Source organism: Pelodiscus sinensis, chromosome 2 (genome assembly GCF_052426305.1).
Source record: "Pelodiscus sinensis isolate ZL-2025 chromosome 2, ASM5242630v1, whole genome shotgun sequence".
Taxonomy (NCBI): domain Eukaryota; kingdom Metazoa; phylum Chordata; order Testudines; family Trionychidae; genus Pelodiscus; species Pelodiscus sinensis.
Window position 1 is genome coordinate 169,420,124 of NC_143053.1, and position 22,976 is coordinate 169,443,099.

Here is a 22,976-nt window from a genome sequence, read left to right on the forward strand (position 1 = left end):
ATACTCCCCTCCCTGACCCCATCAGTACCCCAGCCCCCTTCCCCAGTCAACAACCCCCTCCTTCACCCAGACTCAGACCCCACACCTTCTCCATTAATATCATGCAAGAGTGCGTTCCTTGACCACTTATCAAAATGTTGGAGCAGCCTTCCCATCAAAAATTATTGTCCATCCCTTATCTAAATGAATGGGACACATGCTGAATCTTTGAGAAAACCTTATTTTACCCCAAGTATAGTCATTCAAGTTTCATAGGTGCTAATCAACAAACAGTTTGACTAAAATACTCTTCCTCTTTCAAACACTTAACTTCTACTCTTTTGACTAGTAGTTTCATCATTTCCTTAATTCACAAGTCATGACAGACTAACAGCCTAGAGCTGACTTGAATTCCTAACAATAAAAAGACTAGCAGGAAAGGGGAAAGAAACATAAACCCTTTTTGATATCCCAAAGCAAAGAAAGATGGGCACAAGAACAATTTTCTCTCTTTACACATTACCTTTCGGGAACAAAAGCCTGCTCTCATATGAGTATGCAGAACTCCATTTTTCCAACTGAGGGAAGAATTTGGTCCCAAATATAGAGACTACATCAGTTTAAAAAAGATCATGTCACAAAGTTTTTAAAATGGCCTCACACACGATGTACACTCATTAGCCAGATAAAGTGTTGTTCTGAAACCACCATTCTGATAAACATCAATTTTGTGTACTTTATAATAGGGATGTTATGTAGTCAACTACGTGATTAACCAATAAGCCTGGGCTTATTGGTTAATCCTACTGACTACACGCACCACCCCAAATGCCTCTATCATTTAGGGCCCCCTGAGGACAAGGGATGCTGCCACTCCATGCTGTTTCCTCTGTATCAGAGGCAGCAGCATGGGGGGCAGGAGGCTCCCCAGGAGTGAGGCCAGGAGTGTGCTGACTGCTGGTCTTGCCCCCAGGGACTACTGAATAATTATGTAACCACTACATTTTGATGTGGTTACATGATTATTAAATTGATATCTAGCATCCCTACTGTAAAAGTTAGTAGACATCATGACAGACACCTGACTTTTTAGTCTCCCCAGTGCTTATATCAAAGTCTGATCAATTCTTCAAAGACTATTTCCAGTAGAAAATATATACTGCGTAAATACTGATGCATTTTAAAACCATCTTTGGTTCAGTGTGAAGGGATTAAGAGGTAGTACAAGACTAAAGTATCACATTCAGTCATCCACAACTGAATGAAGTTGCCACAACACTAGCTAATGTTCTTCCATGATTATGGCCAGAAGCTGACATACAGGCAGTCCCCGACTTACCCGGATCCGACTTATGTCGGATCCGCGCTTACGAACGGGGCTTTCTCGCCCCGGAGGTCAAGGTAGCTCCGGTGCCCCTGGTCTGCTGGAGACCGTCTCCAGCAGACCAGGGGCACCGGGCGGGTTCCCGCGCTTCTGAGGCTTTGCTCTGGCAAAGCCTCAGAAGCGCGGGAACCCGCCCGCTGCTGCCACTTGAGTCCCGGTGCCTGTGGTCTGCTGGGGACCATCCCCAGCAGACCACAGGCACCGGGACTGAAGCCGCAGCCACGGGGGGGGAGGGAAGGGTCCCGCGCCTCTGAGACTTTGCCAGAGCAAAGCCTCAGAGGCACGGCACCCCGCTGCCGCTGCTGCTCTGCTCCCCGTGTCCCTGGTCTGCTGGGGGGGGGCGGATAGTGTGCCCCCCCCAGCAGACCAGGCTTTTGTTTTGGACCCTGGAGCAGAGCAGCTGGGGCGCTGCGGATTGGTCCTGCAGCACCCGCTCTGGGCACTACTGGACCAACCCAGCAGCACGCCAGCTGCTCTGCCCCAGGCGTCCCCAAGTCAGCCGCTGCTGAAACTGACCAGCGCTGGCTACAGGAAGCCCAAGGCAGAGTTGCTCTGCCCCAGGCTTCCTCGAATCAGCGCTCATCAGTTTCAGCAGCAGCTGACTTGGGGAAGCTTGGGGTTCTTAAGTTGAATCTGTATGTAAGTCAGAACTGGCGGTCAGTTTCAGCAGCCTGTACTTTGTTTTGGTGTTTGTCCATACACAGGCACCTTTTGTCATACTTACTTATCAAATAGTTCCACAGATGCCCCTAACAAAGGCACCCTGCATTGCTATAGCACAGCCGCACTTGACACCTTATTATCAGCATTTATAAAACACTGTTTTGAAACATCACAAAAGTTCATAAAACTCTTCTGAAGTAGAGTAGGACTACAAGCCCTATTTTACAGAGGTAGGAAAATAGACAAGCAGCTAGGGAAAGCAGAAAAAAGGGAGACAAAAGGGAAAAACACAAAAGATAGCAAATAAGATTTTTTTTAAAATAGAGGAAGTAGTAATAGCAGAGATCTTTCTCCAAAACAATCAAATCCAGCATGCTTTTGTGCAATGCTTTGACCAATAAGAGTACAGGCAGTCCCCGGGTTACGTACAAGTTAGGGAATGTAGGTTTGTTCTTAAGTTGAATCTGTATGTAAGTCGGAACTGGCGTCAGCCGCTGCTGAAACTGATCAGTTTCAACCGCGGCTGAATCTGGACGCCAGTTCTGACTTACATACAGATTCAACTTAAGAAACCCAGGCGTCCCCAAGTCAGCTGCTGCTGAAACTGATCAGCAGCTGATTCCAGGAAGCCTGGGGCAGAGCAACTCTGCCTCGGGCTTCCTGTAGTCAGCTGCTGGTCAGTTTCAGCAGCGGCTGACTTGGGGACGCCTGGGGCAGAGCACCTGGGGTGCTTCTGGGTTGCTCCAGTAGCGCGGCTCCTCGGCACTACTGGAGCAACCCAGCAGCACCCCAGCTGCTCTGCCCCAGGCATCCCCAAGTCAGCCACTGCTGAAACTGACCAGCAGCGGCTGAATCAGGACTCCTGGGGCAGAGCAGCTGGGGTGCTGCCGGGTTGGTCCGGAGCAGCGCTGCGGGACCAACCCGGCAGCCCCCAGCTGCTCTACCCCAGGGGTAGGCAAGAAAAGCCTGGTCTGCTGGGGGGGGCACTAGCTGCACACACCACCCCCCGCCAGCAGACCAGGGAGACTGGGGTGGGGACGCCCAAGTCCTCCGCGACTTTGCTCCGTCTGCCTGATCTGCTAACCTGGGAGACACAGAGCAAAGCCGCAGAGCACGCGGGCAGCGGGACAGTCCAGGCGCGCCGCACTGTCCCACTGCTGGCGTGCTCCGAGGCTTTGCTCCCCATCTCCCTGGTCTGCTGGTCAGACCAGGGAGACGGGGAGCAAAGCCTTGGAGCACGCCCGAAGCGGGACAGCCCGGGCATGCTTGAGCTGTCCCCCTGCGGGCGTGCTCCACGGCTTTGCTCCCCGTCTCCCTGGTCTGCAGGGAGACGGGGAGCAAAGCCTTGGAGCACGCCTGCAGCGGGACAGCCCAGGCACGCCTGGGCTGCCCGAGCCCCTCCGCGGCTTTGCTCCACGTCTTCCTGGTCTGCAGACCAGGGAGACGCGGAGCAGCTTTTCTCGCCCCGGAGTATACGGTCGGCGGCACCGCGAGGTCCCACAGTCCGTGTCCTCTGGGGTGAGAAAAGCCGCGTTCGTAACTGCGGATCCGACATAAGTAGGATCCGCGTAAGTCGGGGACTGCCTGTATAGTGCTTTACTCTATCTGCTTAAGTATGATATGACACAACTTTTGCTTAACTTCTTAAATTTTTCAAAGCAAATTGGTTGTCACTATCTCTGGAGAGCTTTCACAACAGACTACTATTTTGGACACACTGGATTTATCAGATGCATACCTCAAAACTTCTTCAAAGATTCTAATATACCTTCAATGTTAATTATACAGACTGAACCTCTCTAATCTAGCACCTTTGGGACCTGACTGGAGCAGAATCTGAAAATTTGCTAAACCATTAGAGGTTGATATTATCTAGCAGCATTATCAACACTTCCACTGCTTACTGAGCTATTAAAAGACATTTAGGGGTAAATTAGAGCTAAATAACAGCACAGAACACTGAGAGTCAGGACTGGTGGCTGTAAACAAACTTTATGGGACCATGGGAAACTTGGCCATACCCATGATAAACATCCAGATAACAAAAATAATGCCAGACCACGGATGTTACCAGACTACAGAGGGTCAACCTGTAAAAGTTGCATATTTAAGAATTAATGCAAACAAGTTAATGTAACCTTACAGTTGAAAAATCAAGCACAATGATGTCAGAAAATTGCAAAAATTAGTTTATAATAGAAACGTAAAACGTAATGGGTGAGGCTTACCGGTTCCAGTTAACCAAAAAGTGGGCTGCCAAGCATCGGAACCAGCCCATGGCCACTTCACCAGGACCATTAGGCACAGAGCACCTCACGCTGCTTTAAAACAGCTGGCTGCTCTCTGCTCTGGATGCTGGAAAGGGAGGGGGAGACTTCACATGCTGCCCCCATGCCTACAGCAAAATCTCTCAGCTCTCAATCGCCAGTTTCCAGCCAGTAGGAGCTGAGAAATTTTGCTGGGGGCAGGGGCAGCATGTGAAGCCTGCCTTCCTCACTCCTTCCTCCTACACTCGGAGCAGCCAGCAGACCAGCTTGGGACTACAGCAGACAAGCAGGGAAGTGAGCATGCCTCAGGTTCCTGCAGGGCTGCTGGCTGGAGCTGTCGAGGCAAGCACCTCCCAGCCAGAGCCTGCCTCTGTCACCCCCTGATCCTCTCCCCTCAATTACCTGCCCCAGGCCACCACCCCCTCCTGCCCACTTCTCCCTCCCTCTTCCATGTCACAACTCCCTCTCAGACCCCGCACCTCCTCCTAGTGCCCCTGCCCTAAGCCAGAATCCCCTCCTTCACCCAAACTCTCTCTCAGACCCCACTCCCCCTCCTGCAGTCCAGTCCCCTACCCCAAGTTCCGTTCTGTACCCAAACTCCATTCCAGACCCCACACCCCCTCCATAGAAGTGTGCCCCCCTCATTAAAAATTATTGCCCACCCCTGGGTTAACTAGTAAGGGCTGGAGCAGGGCCCTCCCCCCCACCCTTAGGTTACATGCTGGATCTCCTGGAATGGGCTGCAAAGCCTCCTCCTCAGCAGCAGGGCCATCCTCTACCAGCTCTACAGTATAAAGCTTATTTAAGGATTTTTAGCGGTTACAGAGTTACATTATAAACTAGGCATGTAAAAATGTAACATTAATTGCTACATTGTATAACCTGAATATTTTAAAGGTACAGAATAAAAAAACAGCAATACATTAAGTAGCAATTAGGGATGTTAGTGTGTATTTGAATAGTCGTGTAACAGCATCAAGTTTGAGTGGTTACATGACTATTCAATAGTCCCCAGGAGCAGGGCCAACAACCAGTGTGCTCTGGGCCCCATTCCCAGGGGGACCTCTGCCACTCTGCACTGCAGCTTCTCTCTCTCTAAAAACCAGCTTCCCACACAGAGTAGCCATGTTAGGTATCAGGTAATTCAATAGTCGAGTAACCACATGGATTCTTATCAATTACTTGACTACTCTACAGTCCCCGGGAGAGGAACTGGCAGCCAGTGTGCTCCAGTCCTACTCCCAGTGAGTCCCCAGCCTGAATCAAAGGCAGCAGTGAGGGGGAACCAATTTAAAAAACAGATCCCCATGCAGACTAGCCACCTGCCACCCCACACTGCTACCTCTGATACAGAGGCTGGCCTGGCAGCAGAGAGGCACCACAGACAGAGGCTTCTCCAGCAACAGCTCCTATCTGGGCGGGTATGAGCTTCCTGCACACAGAGGATACTTTGCCTCCTACGGATCAGCCTCTGTCCGTGGCAAGCTTGGGCCCACCCCAGACAGGTCTGCTTCACTGCAGCCTCCCCTGGCCCTCCCCCCCCCCACGCTGCCTCTGATAAAGGCAGCAATGTGAGGGGGGAAACAGGCAGCACGAGCTCCTGCCTAACCTATGCACCCACTGCCTATGTAGGAGGTAGCAAGCGGGGGTGAGGGGGACAGGCTGGTCCATAGAGCTGGCACACACAGACAGCTTAAAAGCCATCTCCCCTCACGCTCTGTACTACTACCTCTCCATCAGAGGCAGCAGCACGAGGCGCACCGACTCCCACCTTCCCCCACTTGCTGCTTCTTATCCCGGGAAGGAATGCATGTAGTCAACAGAATTAACTGGTAAACTCAGGGTTGACATCCCTAGTAGCAATAACCTCACATCTGTAAAAAGTGAAAAATTTATAGCAGGAAGTCTTAAATTTAGAAATTTCTTGACTGGAGTATTTGACTTTTTTGTTGCATCACACTTTTCCACCTCACCCCCCTTTAATTGTTAAAAAGAGGATTAAGTGCTTTAGAAGCATATCACTATTGTTAATACATGAGTAACACAAAAAAGAAAATTTAAACTGATAAGCAAAAATGCTAGCTTTTTGTGTTCATAACCTTTGAAAACATTTACAAGGTTTTGTTTAACCCTGAACAGTTTGTCCTTTTACTTAAACATTCAAGAGAAAGCCAAATTTGAAGTGCTGATTTTCAGCTGAGTTATGCAAGAGCAAACATTTTAATTCTGAAATTATCAGGATTTTTTCCCAGTGTTTGCAGAGTTGAAGAGTATCAGAATTAATTTTCCCCAATTTCTTCATAAAATATTCACCTTTAGGCCAAAATGCAATAGTACACAGACCATAACAAGAAAAATATTTTTGAGAAAGTTATGAGTAACCAAAACAAAGGGAGAAGTTTAAAAAGGAATGTGAAGCTCAACTATAAAATACTATAATGGTATACCAGAACCATACGCTCCCTGTATACGTAATTATCTGTTGTTATTTAAAATATTGGAAAAGGCAGAACCCTAAATTTAATCAATTATCTCCCAAGACACTATATACCTATGTAATTGACTCATTTTTAAACCACCTGTGACAGGATATTTTGGTGAATTACAATTTTAGCTTAAATTCTCTGTGCATTAATATTCAAAATTCATCCTCCTTACCCTTGACAGGACAAACTGTATCCCATGCGATTTATACTGTTAATCAAGCTTTAGTCCAGTTTTCAGTTAAACATCTACATTTGCATAGCAGACAAGTTAATCAAGAAAATAGCTATTTAGTAGTGTTATTTGAGCAAGTGCCTCATGTCTTAATTTTATTCAGTTATTCAAATTCTGTACCTTCAGTATTTTGAAGCCATTTAACAAATCTAAACAAGTCTGGAATATAGGGTAACTTTGAAATTTAGTAATTTTATTTTTCTTCCTAATTTAATGTTACAGCTGATGTGTCCTCAATAGAGAATCCTTGCTTATGGAATTATTTACTAACAGACATCAGACTGACCTCAGGGCTACTTTTACAATGCTTTGCAAAAATCCTTCCCATAAAAACCTAAGATAAGGAAAAAGAAGAAGAGAGCCACTGAACAAAACAGGTAAAATCCAAAAATTCACTACAAGTAACTAGGGATGTAAATAGTTAACCACTATGCATCACCATTACCAAGTGACACTTAGAGATAACCATGAGCCTGAGACAGGCAGAGGGCTGCTCTAGCCCACCTGGGCCCACAACACAGCACTCTATCCCAACCCCACCTGAGCTTATTTGAGTTTTGTTAGTCAAGTCACTGGAACTGTTGTGTCCCTGGACCTCACTAGTTTGTTCTCCATCCCCAGTTCAGTTATCTAGCTGAAAAAAGTACCTCATCTTTTTCTCAAGCCTTGAAAACCAAACTACCTAACGTATGTTCACCTTATCTTCATTTTCACCCACCCTGGAAACCAAAATTGGTAGTCAGTTAACAATGTAGCATTGCTACAAGCACATTCTGTGCAGTTCCAGGGCATTACTATTAATGAACAGACCTCGAGACAGAGAAAAGTAAGCTTACTACCTTAACACCTAACCATGAAGCTTTGTATCACACAGATCAAGGTGGTAGATCCCCTAAGAAGCTGGTGCCCTCATGAAATCATTTACTTGTCCATGCAATTATGGCCAAAGCTGTGAAGCAAAACCTTTCAATTCATTTAGCACAGCAACATTAATTTATGCAACAGACTAAAATACGCACAATGTTAACTGATTGAAAATTCATAGAATAACCTTCAATTTTATTCATGTAATTCCAAAAATGTCCCTCAAAATGAAAACATAAGTTAGTGCATGCTATTTATATTTGGCTATAAATATAAATTATAAATATAATATAAAGTATAACTATAAATGAAAACTGCCCAGTATTTTGATACGTCCACAACAAGCAAACCTTCAAAAACAATGGAAGTTTTCTTCACTAGGGAGGCAATAATATAAACATTTACATGGTTAACCAATACGCGCAAGTTTATCAGTTACGATAATGATTACAGGCCAGCTCCCGGCCCTGCTCCCAGGGAGCTGGCTGCCGCCTCACGCTATTGCCTCTATATCAAGAGGTGGCAGAGCAGGGTTGGCAGTACATGCCACGAGTCAGCTTGAAAGCCAACTCCTGGTGAGCATCAGCTCCCGGTGAGTCAGCTTGCCACCCCTGCACTGCTGCCTAAGGATGTTAAAATGCGGTTAGTTGACTAGTCCACCTGGGCTCTTGTACATTTCAAAGGAGGAATGAGGAAGTCCGCATCCAGTCCAGGGCCAGCAGGAAGTCCAGCTGACTCTGGGCTGCACGCGGGTGCCTGCTTTGAAATGCACAAGAGTCCCCAGCAGGGATTGCCGCTGCATGCCACTAGGAGCCCCTGGACTCCCCCACTGACCCCAGGTTCCACTGCCCCTTCGAAATGCTAGAAGCGGCATTTTAAAGGGGCAGCCACCGTACAGCTGATACACGGATCAGCTATTGGCGGCTGCCCCTTTAAAACACCGCCTCTGACATTTCAAAGGAGCAGTGCCATGGAGTCCGAGGTCAGCTGGGGACTCCCAGCTGATCCCGGGCTCAGCTGGGGACTTCCCAACTGATCCTGGGTTCTAGGGAAATGCCACACAGAGCCAAGGATCAGCTGGAGAGCCCAGTCGACTAGTCAAAAGACTATCTGATAAGCAAATGCTTATCGGACAGTCAACTAGTCTTTAACATCCCTACTGTTGCCTTTATACTGAAGAGCCTGCAACATGGGACGGCAGCTGAGCTCCCTGGGAGTGGGGCCAACAGGCGGGAGCTGATACATGCCAGGAGCCGGCTTAAATGCCAGCTTCCAGCATGCATCAACTCCCAGGCAGCCAGCTGCTGCCCCATGCTGCGCACTCCCCAGGAGTGGAGCTGGCAGCCAGAAGTCTTTGAACTTTTGGGGAAATCCAATTAAAATGATTACCTAATTAACTGCTTTTTAACATCCCTAACTCTTCACTCTTTTCTCATGAAGCAAATGAGATGACAAACAAACTATATCCAGAATCCCAGAGATTTGTGAAGCAGGATGAACTGGAAAACACGCCAAGGTGTATTCTCAAAACTATCAATGCACTGGAGTGAATGGATCTTGATTTCTATATTTCAGTGAGATTAACTTCCATAGTCCCCTTTGAAGCCCAGTCCTAAACAACAACTGCTTTACAAACGTCAAAATGAAGACAGCTTTTATAACCTCCCTGTCAATACTGTGGCCTGTTCTGCCATTTGTTGGCCCAACTGCTCCAGCAAGCAACTTAAACAGCTATCTATCCCCTTGACCAAGACAATAAAACAGACTTTGTCCACACAAGGAAGGTGCAATTTTAAATTAAGTTACACTGGTGTCAAACTTTATATGGCTATTTCCATTTAGCTGATTAGAAATCAGTTTAAATTAAATTGAAATAAGTCACTCAAACTAAAATAAAGATGCCTGAACAGGGGCTTAAAGTTTAAAATGGTTCAATATTTTCTTTTGGGTAAGGCCCAAACTGAAATCTCTATTCGATGTGAGAGAAACAGCCTCCCCAGGCTGGCCATCACTAATTCTTGCAGCTATCCTCAATATGAAGGATGGATTTAAGAACAGAATCATGGAAAATCCACTCTACTTTTTCCCAGCAATAGGCAAAGAAAATGAAGCATTTTAAATGCATTTAAATGGGGTAAAACAGGATTTGTCAAGGCCAGAGAGGAGGCTGCAATAGCAAAGACATCGGTAATGTGGGCTTGAACATGAGTTTTAGTAATGGTAACAAAAAGGAGAAGCCAGATATCACAGATGCGACACAGAGAGAAATTGGAAGATTTAGACATGCCCTACATGTGACATTTTAGAGAGGGATGAATTGAAAAGAATGTTCTAATTGCATACCTATTGTGTTAAAGGCAAAGAACTCCCAGTAAAGAAAATGAGTATTTTGGGTAAGTTTTCAATTACAATAGGAACTGATGGAAAAGCAGACAGGTGGAGTTGACTCAAGTATACCTAAATATGCCCCTTTATCATCACAGCATATGAGCACTGCATAAACATTAATGAAAGTATCTTCATATCCACTTCAGAAAGTATCATTCCCTTTTTTACAGACAAGAACCAGTCAAAAAGAGTGTAAGAGATGCAGCCAAAGTCAACTGTAGAGCCTAGAATGAAATCTAGACCTCCTAGATCTAAAGCCCTAATTGGAAGGCCACCCTTTTCTCCCTCAATGCCTCTATAAATCAAGTCTCCCAGTGGTTGCTCCAACTCTCCAAGCAAGTCAGAACAAAGACATCTTCCAGACATATCTTTGCTGTGCAGTCTGTTACTGTATACAATCAGAAATCACAGATGAACTGGAGAAAAAGCCAAAGGTAAATCCTAAAAAACAAGCCATCAGATTTGCAAATTCAGAAAGGTTTGGACATTTATATGACAAATTAGGTAATTTTTTAAATTTAAGGGATAGAAATGTTCATGTTTTGGAACATAGTAGACTTTTGGTTTATTACTGTCCACTACAAAGATTCTTGCACCTTCTTCTAAAGCAGTGGTCCTCAACCAGAGATCTGGGGCCCACTGAGGGATGGAGGCACCATCAGGTTTCAGCAAGTCCACCAAAAAGGGCCAGCATTACACTTGCTGAGGCCCAGGCCAGCAAATTGGAGCCCAATCCCTTGAGGATGAAATCAAAGCCTGAGCAACTTAGCTTTCTAGGCTCCCTGTGGCATGGGGACCCAGATTACTACCCTGCTTCCTACCCCCTAGTACCAGTCAACTTTTATATGCAGAAAAACAGATGTTGTGGAACAGACAGGCTGTAGATTTTTGTTGGGGGATGCCTCGGGGGGGGGGGGGGGGAACGACCCCCTGCTCTAAAGTACGTCTTCCTGGCAAAGGTGTAAATCAGGATACTGGGCTTTATGGAATTACTGGCCAGGTATGGCACTTCCTTAGTTGAAACCTCATGGCATATTACACTTCGTTACTGGAATATCCAAGAATTTTATTCAGTGCACACCATCAGCTCATAATTCAGTTGTTTTCTTAAAATTATAACAATTACTTTAACCAATTTATAACACATTCTAACAATATTTTTTATCCTAACGATAGTCCTTGTTCCGATTATGAATACTTTTTCCTGTTTTGAAACATTCTGAAGTTTACTGAGATGTTTCACAACAACTGCAACTTCAAATACAACTTTCTTTTTTTTCAAAACCACCTTGATTTTATCCCCCAACATATCACAGGATATAAATCATTTTAATCAACCACTTGAATGTCTCATGCCCATGCAGAAAGTATATCTTATTGACAAGCCTCAGCAGAATGCCAAGATGGTCAAAGGGTTAACTGACACAGAATCATCAGAGGGAGCATGATTTCCCCTCCATGGAGTCTACAGGATATGACTTTTAAAACAGAGTTAGCACCAGGTAAAAAACTTAAATATAAGAATACCTTTACACATCAGTTTGTAACAAATTTAAGATAAAAGAACCTCATGATAGTCTTGGATCAATACTTGATTTATTACAAAAATAGATCTTTTGGAAGTACGCACAGCTAAATATACACCCCTCCTACAAATCCAATTAATTAAAAACTTTTTTATATATATAAAAACATTACTTCTGCAACACATAACCAAAAGGTAGAGAGTGGCCGAATACTGTCAGGTAGAGTTATGAAAGTCATTTTTTCCAGCGTATACAAAAAACAAATCTCAGCCATCAGATAAGCATATCCATTATACAGGGTAAGACCCTGACTCTGCCAAAACAGAAACACAACTTTTTGCACTATAAGCTCCCACTGATGTCAATGAAACAACATGTACTGCATAAAGCTAAGCATATTGGTAAATCATTTCTGGATAAGGATCTAAACAGAATATTAATTACTCAGTGAAACATACATAATTCCTTTGTATAATTTAAAATTGCCTCTTTCTACAAAAACAATTAGTTTGTACTAACAGTTTACACAAGTACAAACGCTAAAGGCTCTGTTGTTTATTCAATTTCATTTTTAAACTCAATTTTTTTTTTATTTTTTTTAGAAAAACTCATATAGAAAAGAATTTAATATTTCTTTCCATGGTTCTGAGAGAAATCTGATGACTACAACATTTTAGCAAGAATTGAACAGAAAGTACTTTACAGGTCTTACTCTCAGTGTGGGATAGTGACTTCCCACTTCAGATAACATTATATGAGAAATTCATAACTGCTCCCCTTACAATATCACCTCACAATATCACCTCGCTTCTCTACTATGGAAAAGGGAGTTGACTCTGGATGTAAGGCAGGAAGTGATCTTATTAATTAGTCTCTCTTCCTCCATCCCCTCAAAAGTATGTGAGGACAGAAAACTTTTTTTTTTAAATTAGATGTACAGCTCCCTGCTTCCCCACCCAAATTATTCAACGCAGAGCCTCCTGATCTACATCTGTAGAGAATATAACCCCTTCCCACCCCCAACACTCTTCTCCAAAGATACTCAGCATCGTGACTTCCCAACAACTCACCTGATATTGGGACTGTAGGGGCTCCGAGAGCGACGCCAGTTACTGCTGTAGGGACTGGGCGACACATCCCCGCCGCGTTCGTACGAGCTGTGCCGGCTGTAGCTAGGGGATCGGCGGCGGCTGTAGGGGCTGAGGGAGGAGCGGCCGCCGATCGGGCTGGGCGACTTGCGGCTCCTCTGGCTCTGGGAGGCTCTGTGCAACGGGGGGCTGTCGTCCCGGCCGGGGCTGGGGGACGATCGCTGCCGCCTGTAGGCCCTAGGCTCGGCCTTATCCTCCCGATAAGCCTTCGGCGGGTCCTTGTAGGCCGAAGGCGGCTCCTTGGCCGCTTTAGTCCGGCTCTTGTGCGTTTTGCCCTCCCGCTCCTTCCTGCCACTGCCGGGGGAGGCGGCCGGGCCCTTCCTGCGGCCGTCGCTGCCGCCGCCACTGCTGCTCTTAGGGCCCTCCCGGTCCTGGCCCCCGGTGTGATTGTGGCGGCTGCGGGACTTGGAGGAGGAAGAGGAGGCCTCGGCTCCCCCCCTGGCCACCGCCGCCCCCTCCTGCTGCTTCTCCTCCCCCCGCCTGCGGTGCTCCCGGTGCCGCTCTCTGGAGCGGCCGCTGCTGCCGCGATGTTCCCGGCGCGGTCGGCTGCTCCGCTCCGACTCCCCCCGGGGGCGTTGGCTCCCCCCGCCGGAGGAGGAGGCCGGGCTCCCCCCACCGCTCCCCGCCCCGCCGGGTCCGGCCGCTCCGCTTCCCACCAGCCCCTCGGACTGGGAACTCACGTCGTCGTACTCCTCCACCAGAGTGCTCAGCCCTCCGCTACCGCGCCGCTTCTCCGGATCCTGGGCGCCGCCGCCGCCGCCCCCTGCGCCTCCCCCGCGGCCCCGCCGCCGCTTGTGCCGGGACCCCGAGCGCCGCTTGCCCCGGGGCCGCTTCCGCTCCCCCCCGTCCCCGCAGCAGGAGGAGGCGCTGGTGGCCGCCAGGAACAGCAGAGACTGCGGCGGCAGCGGCGGCTGCAGGAGCGGCGGCTGCAGGAGCGGGAACAGCAGCGGGTGAGGAGCCGGCGGCGGCGGAGCGGGAGGCTGCGGCTGGGCCGCGAAGCGCTTCCGTCTCCGATGATGCAGCCGCTTCTTGTCCGCCGGCGCCTCCACCGCTGCCGAGCCGCCCCAGCCCCGGCTTCCCCCGCTCCCTCCTCCGCCTCCAGCTGGCGCCGCGTCCGAGGTGCTCGGCATCGAGATCACTCAAGGCCGGGGACGAGGACGCGGCCTGCGAATCCGCCGCCGCCGCCTTCAGGGCGCTGCCGGCGCCATGGAGACACCGCACCGCGCACAGACAGACCCCGGCCCCACAGCCCGCCCCACAGGCCGCGCCTCACATCGGGCCGCGCGCCCCCCGCAGCAGCAGCGGGGGGAATGGGGGGGGCTCAGTCTCCAACGGGCCCCGCCTCCCGCTGTCCCCGCCACACGGAAGAGTCTCACGGCGGCGGCCTCCTCACTCCATCCCGGCCCACGCCTCCTCCTGCTCCGGCGGCTGCTCTCCGCTCTCGGCCCTCCCCGGCTCCCCCTTGAGTCCCAGGGTCAACGTCGCGCTGTAGGGGTCCAAGCGAGGCGCGCTCCCGCCGCTCGATCCCGGCGCCTTCAGTCCCTCGCAGCCGGGCAGCGATCGAGCGGCCTCCGCGCGGTGCGACTGACACACACACACAGGGGACACGGCACGACGCGCTCTGCGCACGCGCGTAGGCGGATGGGGAGGGGAGGGGAGGGAGAAAGGGAAGGAGATAGTCTTTCTAGCGCGAGCCTTCTTCCCGACGCCGGCCGGGAGACTTTCGACAATCACGCGAGAGGACTCCCATGAACGTCACGACCGGAAGGCTTCATGCGTAGCTTCCGGATAGGTCTAGAACCGCAAATCCGCGTTCAACGCAGGGAAGGCGGCAGCAGTTTCCGGCTTGTCAGGTGAAAGGTCACGCTAGAGTTTCCTGTTGGGGCCGGGTGTTGCTAGGAGGATTCGCTTCTCCCCTCCACCCCCCCGCCATCGGTTCCTGCTGCAGGCCCGAGCCTGTGTCGTCCATCCCGGCTTACAGGGGGTAGGGCCGGCGCTCGTTACCCGGCAACCCCACGTGCCTGAACGGCCGGGGATGCTAAGGCGGGGGACGTTGTGCCGGGCGCTGTGCGGTGTCCTCGAGCCCAGAGCTGAGCCGAGCGGCCCGAGAGCGTCCCGCGCTAACAGCTCTGCCCCAGGCCCGCTGGCTGCCTCCTGCGCAGTTCCCTGCCCGCTCAACCTGCGAGCCAGCACAGCGCCCGGCTGAGTTCTTTCACCCAGTAGGATACGATTTCTCACTGGCATGGGCAGGGAGATGCCCCCTAACAGAGGGGACATTGAATTATCCGTGTGGAGGTACTCATTTACATTTTCAGTACAAACACCAACTCCTAAGGTTTTTCCAGCTCTGGTAACTTCGTCATGATTGTTGCAGTACCTGGGGGTTGTCTTGAGCGCCAGTTGTTCAGGGCCTCTGCAGGGATGTGAAGGGTTGACTGGTGGGGTTGGAGCAACTTGCCACCTGCTGTGGGGCCACGAGGGGGGGGGCACTACAGACAGGGGCTGTTCCAGGGTCCTGCGGAGTTACTTCTGTCCACCACAGGCCCGGGAGCCCCAGAGACAGAGACTGCTCGGATCAGGGTGCCCTAAGCCCCCATATGCCTCTCTTCATGTTGCCTTCCAGAGCTCTTTATTCACACCTCTGATCTTACTCACATTCCAGTTATATTTTTAGTTGTCCCCTCGCCTACCTCCACCCCCCATATTTAGTTGTCTTCAGAATTTATGGTTTCTCCCCTTCTTTGGGGAACCACGCTCCCTCCTTGGAATTCAGTCAGGCTCGTCTATGTCTCTTCTTGTTTAGTAAGTTATATTGAGATAGAACATAGATAAAACATGTTGGCTGTGTCTACATTGGCACCCCTTTCCGGAAAAGGGATGCTAATGAGACACTTCGGAATTGCAAATTCCATGGGGGATTTAAATATCCCCCGCGGCATTTGCATTCACATGGCTGCCGCTTTTTTCCGGCTCGGGGTTATGCCGGAGAAAAGCGCCAGTCTAGACATGATTTTCCAGAAAATAAACTTGAAAGTAGGAATAAGGGATCTTCCGGAAAAGGGTTTATTTTTCGGAAAATTGCGTCTAGACTGGTGCTTTTCTCCGGCATAACCCCAAGCCGGAAAAATTTGCAATTCCGAAATGTCTCATTAGCATCCCTTTTCCGGAAAGGGGTGCCAATGTAGACAGCCATTCTGTTTAGTGATGTTAAAGGTTAACTGGGTAATGCTTATCTGTTCCAGATAACTGGTAATGGGAGGGACGGACTGTGGGGCAGTTCCTGCTATGGGAAAGAGGCTACTCTGTGGACAGGGGCTGCTATCATCCTGAGCAGCCTCTGTCCACATTGGGAGCCCAGGCCTGCTGCAACCAGTGGCTGTATTGGGACCTGCCATGGACAGTGGCTGCTTTGTCGGAGGGTTGGGAGCTGGTGGCAGTCCCAGCCCCTCTCCCCCGTGGGGTGGGGGTGGGAGCCCCATGGGCTGAAGGCTGCTCCAACTGGGTTTGGAGCAGTCCCCAGCCCAGGATCCCACTTTTAGTCAGTTAACTGGTTAAATACTAGGTAAATCTAACCTTTAACCATTAACTGATTAACTGAGAACAGATAGAGCCAGAATTAGGGATCTTATAATCAGTTCTGAAGCAGAAGAACTATTATGGTTACTGCTATAGCAAACGAGCCATGCTCAACCAGCCAAATAGCCACATTGTTCAAGACAACTAGCCTCACTTAGCCAGCCAAATAGCCACATGGCTAGAGTGTTGGACACCATGCCTTTAACACATGCTATGTCAATTTACAGCCCTAATTAATGTTTCATAACTGTATATGAGTCCATGACCCCATTCAGTCTTGTTTATCAAGTCTAGATGTTATCTTTAGAGGATCATAGCTAGTATTGTACTTCACCCTATTTTTTCTGATTAATGTTCAGTAGTGGAATGGGTCCAATTAGCAGAGGCATTAATCAGAAATGCCATCACATCAAATAATCTAGAGATTCATTCTTTGAGTCTTATGTCATTTCTTGACCTCTCTTCAGAGAGGTCATGTTGTAGTTCAGGTAGCCAGTTCTGCTCTCCTCTTAGCCATAGAGGTTTTTGGTTCATTAGAAACTTAGTAAATTAAATGCCAGAGTAAAATTTTAAGGCATAAGTAAACACATGACCATATATCTGGAAAGTGCTCTGACTGATTTTACAAAATAAATAGCAGCAGAGAGCCCTGTATATTGAGAACTGCAGCCTGCTCCTAAATCTTTCTTGTATTTATAATTTATTTTAACCTGTTCATTTTTGCAAGCTAGTACAGTAGGTGGGAATCCTGGCCAATGTAACTGTATTTTCCCTATTGTTATATTCTATCATCTCTCGTTGCCCAGCTCCCCTCTGAAGGTTGTCTTGATTTCAGATTGAGGTACTAAATAGGGAAGTTGGTTGCCTCTCTTTTTTGGGTACTACAGGAGAACAGTTTAGAATACAGGCAGTCCCCGGGTTACGTACAAGATAGGGACTGTAGGTTTGTTCTTAAGTTGAATCTGTATGTAAGTCGGAACTGGCGTCCAGATTCAGCCGCTGCTGAAACTGACCGCCAGTTCTGACTTACATACAGATTCAACTTAAGAACCCCAAGCTTCCCCAAGTCAGCTGCTGCTGAAACTGATCAGCGGCTGATTCCAGGAAGCCTGGGGCAGAGCAACTCTGCCTTGGGCTTCCTGTAGTCAGCGCTGGTCAGTTTCAGCAGCGGCTGACTTGGGGACGCCTGGGGCAGAGCAGCTGGGGTGCTGCTGGGTTGCTCCAGTAGCACCGCTCCTCGGCGCTACTGGACCAACCCAGTAGCACCCCAGCTGCTCTGCCCCAGGCGTCCTGATTCAGCCACTGCTGAAACTGACCAGCAGCGGCTGAATCAGGACCTGGGGCAGAGCAGCTGGGGTGCTGCCGGGTTGGTCCAGTAGTGCCCAGAGCGGCGCTGCAGGACCAATCGGCAGCGCCCCAGCTGCTCTGCCCCAGAGTCCAAAACAAAAGCCTGGTCTGCTGGGGGGGGGGCACACTAGCTGCGCCCACTCCCCCCCCCCCCCCAGCAGACCAGGGACACGGGGAGCAGAGCCGCAGCGGCAGCGGGGTGCCGCGCCTCTGAGGCTTTGCTCTGGCAAAGCCTCAGAAGCGCGGGAACCCGCCCGGTGCCCCTGGTCTGCTGGAGACGGTCTCCAGCAGACCAGGGGCACCGGAGCAGCTTACGAATGGGGCTTTCTCGCCCCGGAGCTCGCAGGTAGCAATCCGCCACCTCGACCTCCGGGACGAGAAAGCCCCGTTCGTAAGTGCGGATCCGACATAAGTCGGATCCGCGTAAGTCGGGGACTGCCTGTACACAAAACAGAAGGTCTATGTCTACACTCGCGGCTTCTTGCACAAGAACATCTTGCGCAAGGGTTCTTGTGCAAGAAGTCTTGCGCAAGAAAACATCCACACTGCCATGTGCACGCTGTGCTTTTGCACAAGAGCTCCCATGGCAGTGTGGACGCTCTCTTGTGCAAGAAAGCTCCGATGGCCATTTTAGCCATAGGGATTTCTTGTGCAAGAAATCCCTGCCGAGTGTCCACACTGCCCTCTTGCACAGGAGCTCCTGCACATGAGGGCTTACACCAGTTAAAAAAGAGTGTAGCTCTTGCGCAAGAAGCCCTCTCTTACCACGCCATACTGTAAATTTCCTTGCGCAAGAGCAGGCGGGCAGTGTGGACGCTCTGCGGATTCTTGCGCAAGAAGCCACAAGTGTAGACATAGCCAAGGACTGAGAGTTGCGCTTTAAATTGCTATTCTTAGATTTTGATTTATTCCATCCTATAACCTACTGAAGACTGTTAGGAACAGATCCTCAAAAGATACGTGGGCACCTATTTTCCATCACAGTCCGTGAGAGCTGTGTATCTAAATACCTTTGAGGAACTGGACCAGAGGCTCTTGTAATGTGTGTGTTTCCCTTTCAAGGAACAGTGAGCAGATTGATCAGTGAGTTCAGAATCAGAAGAATTGCTATTCTAACTCTGTTACTAATTAGCTTTATGACCTGAGACAAGATACTTAACCTCAGTGCTTCTACTGCATCTTCTGTTGAGATTTTGAGAGTTACAGTTGAATGTCAATGTAATGTATACAAGTAGTTACGTATTATCTATGTGGTAGGCAGTATTTGATAATAATGGGAAGGCTTTTCTTCTGGTCTAACAAAATGGTTCCTAAGAGCTCCCTCATAGGGTACGTCTAGACTACCGGGTTTTGTCGACGGAAGTTTTGTTGACAGATACTGTCGACAAAACTTCTGTCGACCATAGAGCGTCTAGACACATTCAGTTCTGTCGACAAAACCCTGTAGTCTAGACGCAACCCTACAGGCAATAACACCTTCTGTCGACAGAACTCTGTCGACAGAAGGTGTTATGCCTCGTAAAATGAGGTTTACCAGCGTCGACGAAACTGCTGAGTTCTGTCGACGTTATGTCGACAGAATTCAGCGGTAGTGTAGACGCAGGTATAGTTTTGTCAACAAAAGTCCACTTTTGTCGACAAAACTCAGTAGTCTAGACACACCCATAGGCTGTTTTCTGAGTAAGTTAAGACATCCTCTGAATTCTACCTTTCTATTCCCAAGATGCACATGTGCATTTTTACATAGGGTAATGCAGCTTCATATTTATGATATTTACTGGAATTAAATAACTCTTATCTAAACCATTACAGTTTGCATCTCAGGAGCAGATGGGGGCAGGGGAAAACCAGGAGAGGGGAATTTGGCAACAACGGTAATATCCATACAGTGTCCAAAAGGGATACTTGTATGATAAATTGGATGGCCAAGAGGATTATAACCTTGACCATTGCAATTGCTTAGTAGTAACTGAAAACTGTTGCCAGATTGGTCTCCTTTCCTGTTTTACAAGAATGTAAAAATTGCCGTAACAGATCAAACACTGATTCCTCTGGTTCCTATCACCCCTCCCCCCCCTGTGATCAGATGATGTAAGGGGAAAAGAGAACAGATAATTGTGGAATAACCTGAACATAGAAGCTTTTCCCTCCTCTACTCATATGCTTTGAAGTAGGATGAGTAATGTTGTTGGGTTTTTTTGTGCCAAAAAAACAATAAATATTTTTATTTATACCAATCTCTAGTCACTTGGTTCCTGCTAAGCTCTCACCAGTAATGATTATGATATACTGTACCTCAAAGTAAGACCCTGTAGCAATCATATCTATTATTCATATCTGGTCAGATGAAATATCACAATGCATGACCTGTAATACATCAGATGAAAGGTCATGCTCTGATTAAACCCATTGTTCTGTCAATAGGTACAGCATTAGTATGAATGAAGCTATGAGATTTTGTTGTATGGCTGTGAAATATGTTGAGAGTTGCCCACAACGAAGAAGTTGCCCTTACCTCTAGACATGCATTAAATTACTATTAAACAGCAAAGATGATGTAAACAAAGGATTTACAATTCTGTAAGAGTTGTACAAGCATCTCAAAGGGGAATGGCTTAATTGTGATTCAGCAAGGCCCACCAAGACACGTCTGAGCTAGTATTAAAAAAAAAAAAAAAAAAGATGAACTATAAAATGAAGGATAGTGGCATCTCCTCCCTCATCTGTACTAAAGGCAACAAGAACAGGAGGCAAACAAAGATCTGAACTGAGGAGACTGGTTTCAGGTTAAGAAGGAAAGTCAATGTGTGCATTAAGGACTGTAACCTACTAGCAACATTCAGCAGAGAAAACTGCATTTGCCAGATACTGCTTAGTCTAAGCAGTGACTCTCACATTTTTTGACTCACCATGGACCACCAGCCAACCAATTATAATGATAAAATGCTTATTTCTAAATACCTTAAATACTGTTTTTGGTGTTTTTCTTCTAACTTTTTTGTGATTCCGTACTGATTTCTCTGAGGGTCAGTGTCTCCTGACTAAAATAAAGTTCCCCACCTCTGCCATAAAGACAACATTGAAACCTGTAAAATATTTTACTTCATAAAATGAAGTTTAGTAAACTATCATGATAAAGTTAAAGCACTTAATCTATTTAATGATTCAGATTAATAATATTTCCTTTCTTAATATATGGCCTCTTACATTACAGTTGCATATTTACATGATTATGATCAAGTAGCCCTAATATGAATAAATTAAGTATTTAAGGTATTTAGTGATAAGTGATGGCATTTTGTCATTATAGTGGTTGGCTGGCAGTCTGTGGCTTGCGTTGAGTGGTGTGGGTCAAAAAGTTTGAGAACCACTGCTCCTATACAAATTTGAGAGGGGTAGTTGTTAGTCTGTAACTTAAAAAAAAACCTTAAAAGAGTGGTCCTATAGCTCCTGAGCCCTGGTCTACACAGGAGAGTTATTTTGAAATAGCCCCCCCCCCCCCCCCCGTTTATTTCGAAACAACAAGCAGAGGCTCTTGCTACATTTCAAAGGCAGAGGTGGTGCAGTAGGAACCTGGGGTAAGCAGGGACTCAAGCAGGGCTTTTGCTATATTTCAAAGGCAGAGGCAGAGCAGTCAGACCAGTGTGAATGGGGACTGCTTCAGTCCCTGCTTCCGCTATTTCCCACTGTGCCTCTGCCTCCCCAGCCACCCCACTGACACACACCCCCCCTCCACTAACCCCGCAGAGCTGGTGTTTGGGGGAAACCGGCTTTTAAGCCAGCACCCGGCAGCACCAGCTCCTGCTCCCCCCCCCCCTTGCTGCCTCTGATGGGGGGGGGGGAATAATTGAATAATTGGGGAAGCGACTAGTCGCTTACATCCCTACTCCCCAGAGTCTTTCATTCAAAGTAATTACTCCCCAGTGCTTCCTGGGGCTCTGAGGCGAGATAACGCATCCACATTAAGGGAGCCTTCCTCAGACTAATTTTGAGGCTTCCTTGTAGTGTGGACATACTATTTCAAAATAGTTATTTCAGGAGTTATTTCAAAATAATTTCCTAGTGTAGACATGCCATTATAGACTAACAAAAAATATAGACAGTATCATGAGCTTTCGTGGGCCAAATCTACTTGCTCCATTTACCTGTCATCTGCACTTCTTCAGATGACAGATAAATGGCCTCTTGCTCTATTTCTGTCATCTGATGAAATGGGTTGTGCCCACAAAAGCTCATGCTACCTATATATTTTTGTTAGTCTCTAAGGTGCTATAGCACCACTCGTTTTTTATGCTCTATACCAGGGCTACTCAACTTTGGAAACCCTAGGGGCCACAATGATATTCACACCACATGCCAAGGGCTGCAACTTAAGTGTGTTTGCATATATATGCAAATAGCTTCTTTCACACTGACTGGCAAAAATACAAAGAAAAACTACACAACACACAGGCCCATTTAAGTCAGTTCTGACAACACTTTTAATGAGCAATGACAGTCCAGGAATTTAACTACTGAAACGCATATCCACAGAAGACCATTATATTGATTCTCTGTTGTAGAGCCTGTTCCCGGTGGAGGCCATGTTGAAAGGATCCCACTCGTGGGCTGCATGTTGAGCCCCTGCATAAATCCAAACCACACCGCAGGTTGCAAACAGGCCGCATGTTGAGTAGGTCCACTCTATACAATGTTTCTGACACATGCTTTACTGAAACATTTCTCTAGAGGTCAGTAGAACAAAGAAAATGAAACTAGGGTATTAAACTCACGTTGAAAGAAAGTTCTAAAAGCATTTTCTATGCAATTTAATCGAAAGTGATTCGTTCTTGGAATTTTAACACTTCTGTTTTAACACTTCTGTTACAACAAACATCAGTATGTCTGAACCTCCCTGGGGATGGAATTTACAATGTATCTTAACAATGTATTTTTACCTCCAGAAAAGTAAAAAGTGTCTGTGATCAAGACTATACAGGGTCTCGAAGTTCTGGGGCCTGATTTTTCAGAAATGCTAAGCACCCAGAGCTCTATAGCCAGTCCCCTAATTACGAATGAGTTACGGACCAAACACTTGGTAGTAACTCAAAGTGTTCATAAGTCGGACCCCATTCAT

At 47.7% G+C, this 22,976-nt stretch overlaps 1 protein-coding gene across 2 annotated transcripts in view; it reads right to left on the reverse strand.

The window, feature by feature from the left end:
- CDK13 (cyclin dependent kinase 13) overlaps positions 1-14,651 on the reverse strand; it is a 72,817-nt gene extending 58,166 nt beyond the window's left edge. Inside the window, exon 1 of one of the 2 annotated variants that reach the window (XM_075921730.2) lies at positions 12,860-14,651. In XM_075921730.2, the coding sequence (XP_075777845.2) occupies positions 12,860-14,067 (1,208 nt within the window). In that variant the 5' untranslated portion in view covers positions 14,068-14,651. The remainder of the gene's footprint in view (positions 1-12,859) is intronic. The other variant, XM_075921731.2, reaches the window with a different exon arrangement.
- Between the last annotated feature and the right edge of the window lie 8,325 nt (positions 14,652-22,976).